This window comes from Galeopterus variegatus, unplaced genomic scaffold (genome assembly GCF_000696425.1).
Source record: "Galeopterus variegatus unplaced genomic scaffold, G_variegatus-3.0.2 Scaffold4578, whole genome shotgun sequence".
NCBI lineage: Eukaryota > Metazoa > Chordata > Mammalia > Dermoptera > Cynocephalidae > Galeopterus > Galeopterus variegatus.
In genome coordinates this window covers 7,337-8,244 of record NW_007730689.1, presented here as the reverse complement: position 1 = coordinate 8,244, position 908 = coordinate 7,337, and the positions used below count along the sequence as shown (strand labels likewise).

Genomic DNA, 908 nt, shown 5'->3' with positions numbered 1-908 from the left:
ATTTGCTTTAAAAAATACTCAGAGTAACGACATGTAAAACATACATGAAGAACTACGGTTAAAGTTACCATCTGCATGACTGAAAACATTATAGTGTTTTCTAAATTAAGATACCATTAACATGCCCCTACAAATACAGAAACAAAGGACCAAATTATACAGGACTTAAAAAAATAAGAGTAGAAAAAGCAGAGAATTTAGGAATTCAGGAAAAACAGGTTCCTATGTAAATTAACTACAGGATCTTGGGCAAGCTACTCAACCTCTCAAGTCTTGTTTTCTCATGTTAAAATAGGGTTAACTCCCACCTCACAGGATTATGGAAAATTTAAATTAAATATGATTGAAAGTGCTCTCATTTCATTCACTAATTCAAAAACTATTTAATAAGTAGCTATTATGTAGCATGCACATAATAAACATAAAAGTGACTAAAAAGGGATTGAAATGAGTAATCGAATTCCAATTCAATCTAATTTAAACTTACCATAAGGGCTAAAAAAGTCACATGTTTTAAGAGAGTCTTCATAATTAGTAACAAGTTCCTGGATTATAGAAACCTGTTTAAAAAAAAACATGTTTTTAATTTAAAAATATTTTATTGAAGGTATTTTTACTTATTGTGGATTAGACTTGGAAAACAATATACAGTTTATTTCAGAACTACAAGTTAAGTAAATACTATACCTGCTTCCTTCTCCACCTCCCAATATAAACATTTCACTGTGTAAAGGGGAAAGTGAGAAAAAACAAAAAATACACTGCTGCCTTTATAAACAGTAAAACAGAACCTCATAATTTCTCATCTCAGTAAATAGTTTGAGGTTCTGAAGGACAGATTATCACTAGTTACTACAAAACTTTTTTTTTTGGCCAATAAACACATCTGTATAATTTATTATTAACAG

General features: G+C 29.4%; 1 protein-coding gene across 1 annotated transcript in view; it reads right to left on the bottom strand.

Annotated features, from left to right (window-relative positions):
• NAA16 (N(alpha)-acetyltransferase 16, NatA auxiliary subunit) overlaps nt 1–688 on the bottom strand; it is an 18,222-nt gene extending 17,534 nt beyond the window's left edge. The window contains 1 exon segment of the mRNA XM_008587887.1: nt 488–688. Coding sequence (XP_008586109.1) covers nt 488–578 — 91 coding nt within the window. The 5' untranslated portion in view covers nt 579–688.
• Nucleotides 689–908: the final 220 nt, after the last annotated feature.